The 1,171-nt window shown below is 48.0% G+C and overlaps 1 protein-coding gene across 1 annotated transcript; it reads right to left on the bottom strand.

The window, feature by feature from the left end:
• Positions 1-71: 71 nt before the first annotated feature.
• On the bottom strand, positions 72-1,062 carry H310_12389 (hypothetical protein; the record flags this gene model as incomplete). Its single annotated transcript, XM_008879414.1, has 2 exons — positions 72-293; positions 853-1,062. 2 exons carry the CDS (start codon positions 1,060-1,062, stop codon positions 72-74), a joined length of 432 nt encoding a protein of 143 aa, XP_008877636.1.
• Positions 1,063-1,171: the final 109 nt, after the last annotated feature.

Consider the following 1,171-nt stretch of genomic DNA (forward strand, 5'->3'; position numbering starts at 1 on the left):
TGAGTAATTTCTTTGACTTCCTCAGACACACCAGACGCTTGCTCCGACAACTTGTTGCTCTTGCGGTGGCCCTACAGCAAGGCGCTGAACCTATTACAAGCCTTTTTGCAATCCGGCCGTCCAAAGTCCATGCGCGCCGCGAAAACTGCGGCCAGTGACCCCCACTTGTCCATGATCAAGCCCCGCCGTTCGAGGAACGGCATGTCCAACGCAACTTGCCGTAGCAGCATGAGGTCTTGTTCCTCCGTGTAGTTGCGCCGCTTGACCGGGGTAGACATCAAAGCTGCAGGAGCCTATCGTTTGAATGGTGTGGGAATGGAAGTAGTTCCGCACATTTCGCCATTTCTGCTGCATAGAGATTGAGTCTCACAGGTTCCAGAACAAAGTTTCACAGGCGAACTCCTGTGTTTGTCACCAACTGGATTTTGTGTTTACAAATCGACAACTGGATCGTGACTGGACAAGTTGCAAAACCTCTCTAATGTCCGCAGCGGTACTGGAGAAATATCTTGATATTTGTATCGGCAATAAAATTACCCTCAACGAGTGTTGCCGAATTGAAGAGCCTATCCACGATAATTGGTAGAAGAGAGAACATTTTATACTCAGCCACGACCACGATGACCAGCAACAAATACTACCTCCAAACCGAAATAGACCAGCCATATCAAAATTGTTGAAGGACGGAAATAGAGCAGCCATTTGACATCCCCCAGAAATACAATAAACAAATACACTGAACCATAATGACACCTCTATAATTAAATAAGTACTAGAAATATATTTAATTATTGGCATTCCATACCTAAACTCACATACATTTGATTCTTGTGTCGAAACCTACACTCCTACTTCGACGTCCTCGTCATTGATCCCAAGCGATTCGATAGCAGAAAAGATGTCGATCATCTCCAACTCGGCGGCTGTTTCGACGGCAAGGTCGTGCATGACCTTCTCAAGATCATGCTGGCTCATCAAAGAACACCCTGCGTCGAACACCTCGCGGCCACAGGCGACGGTCTCAGGTAGGAGCCCTGACCTCTTGAGTGCCGCTTTCCCCATGTGTGGCACCTTGTGCGAGTTGATACGTTGGCACGCTTCCAGATTTCGGCGATGGTATGGCGATTTCGACCAAAGATTCGGGCCACCTCATTTCTGGCTCCATGGTAAA

Source organism: Aphanomyces invadans, assembly GCF_000520115.1.
Source record: "Aphanomyces invadans strain NJM9701 unplaced genomic scaffold supercont1.38, whole genome shotgun sequence".
In the NCBI taxonomy this organism is placed as follows: Eukaryota; Oomycota; class Saprolegniomycetes; order Saprolegniales; family Verrucalvaceae; genus Aphanomyces; species Aphanomyces invadans.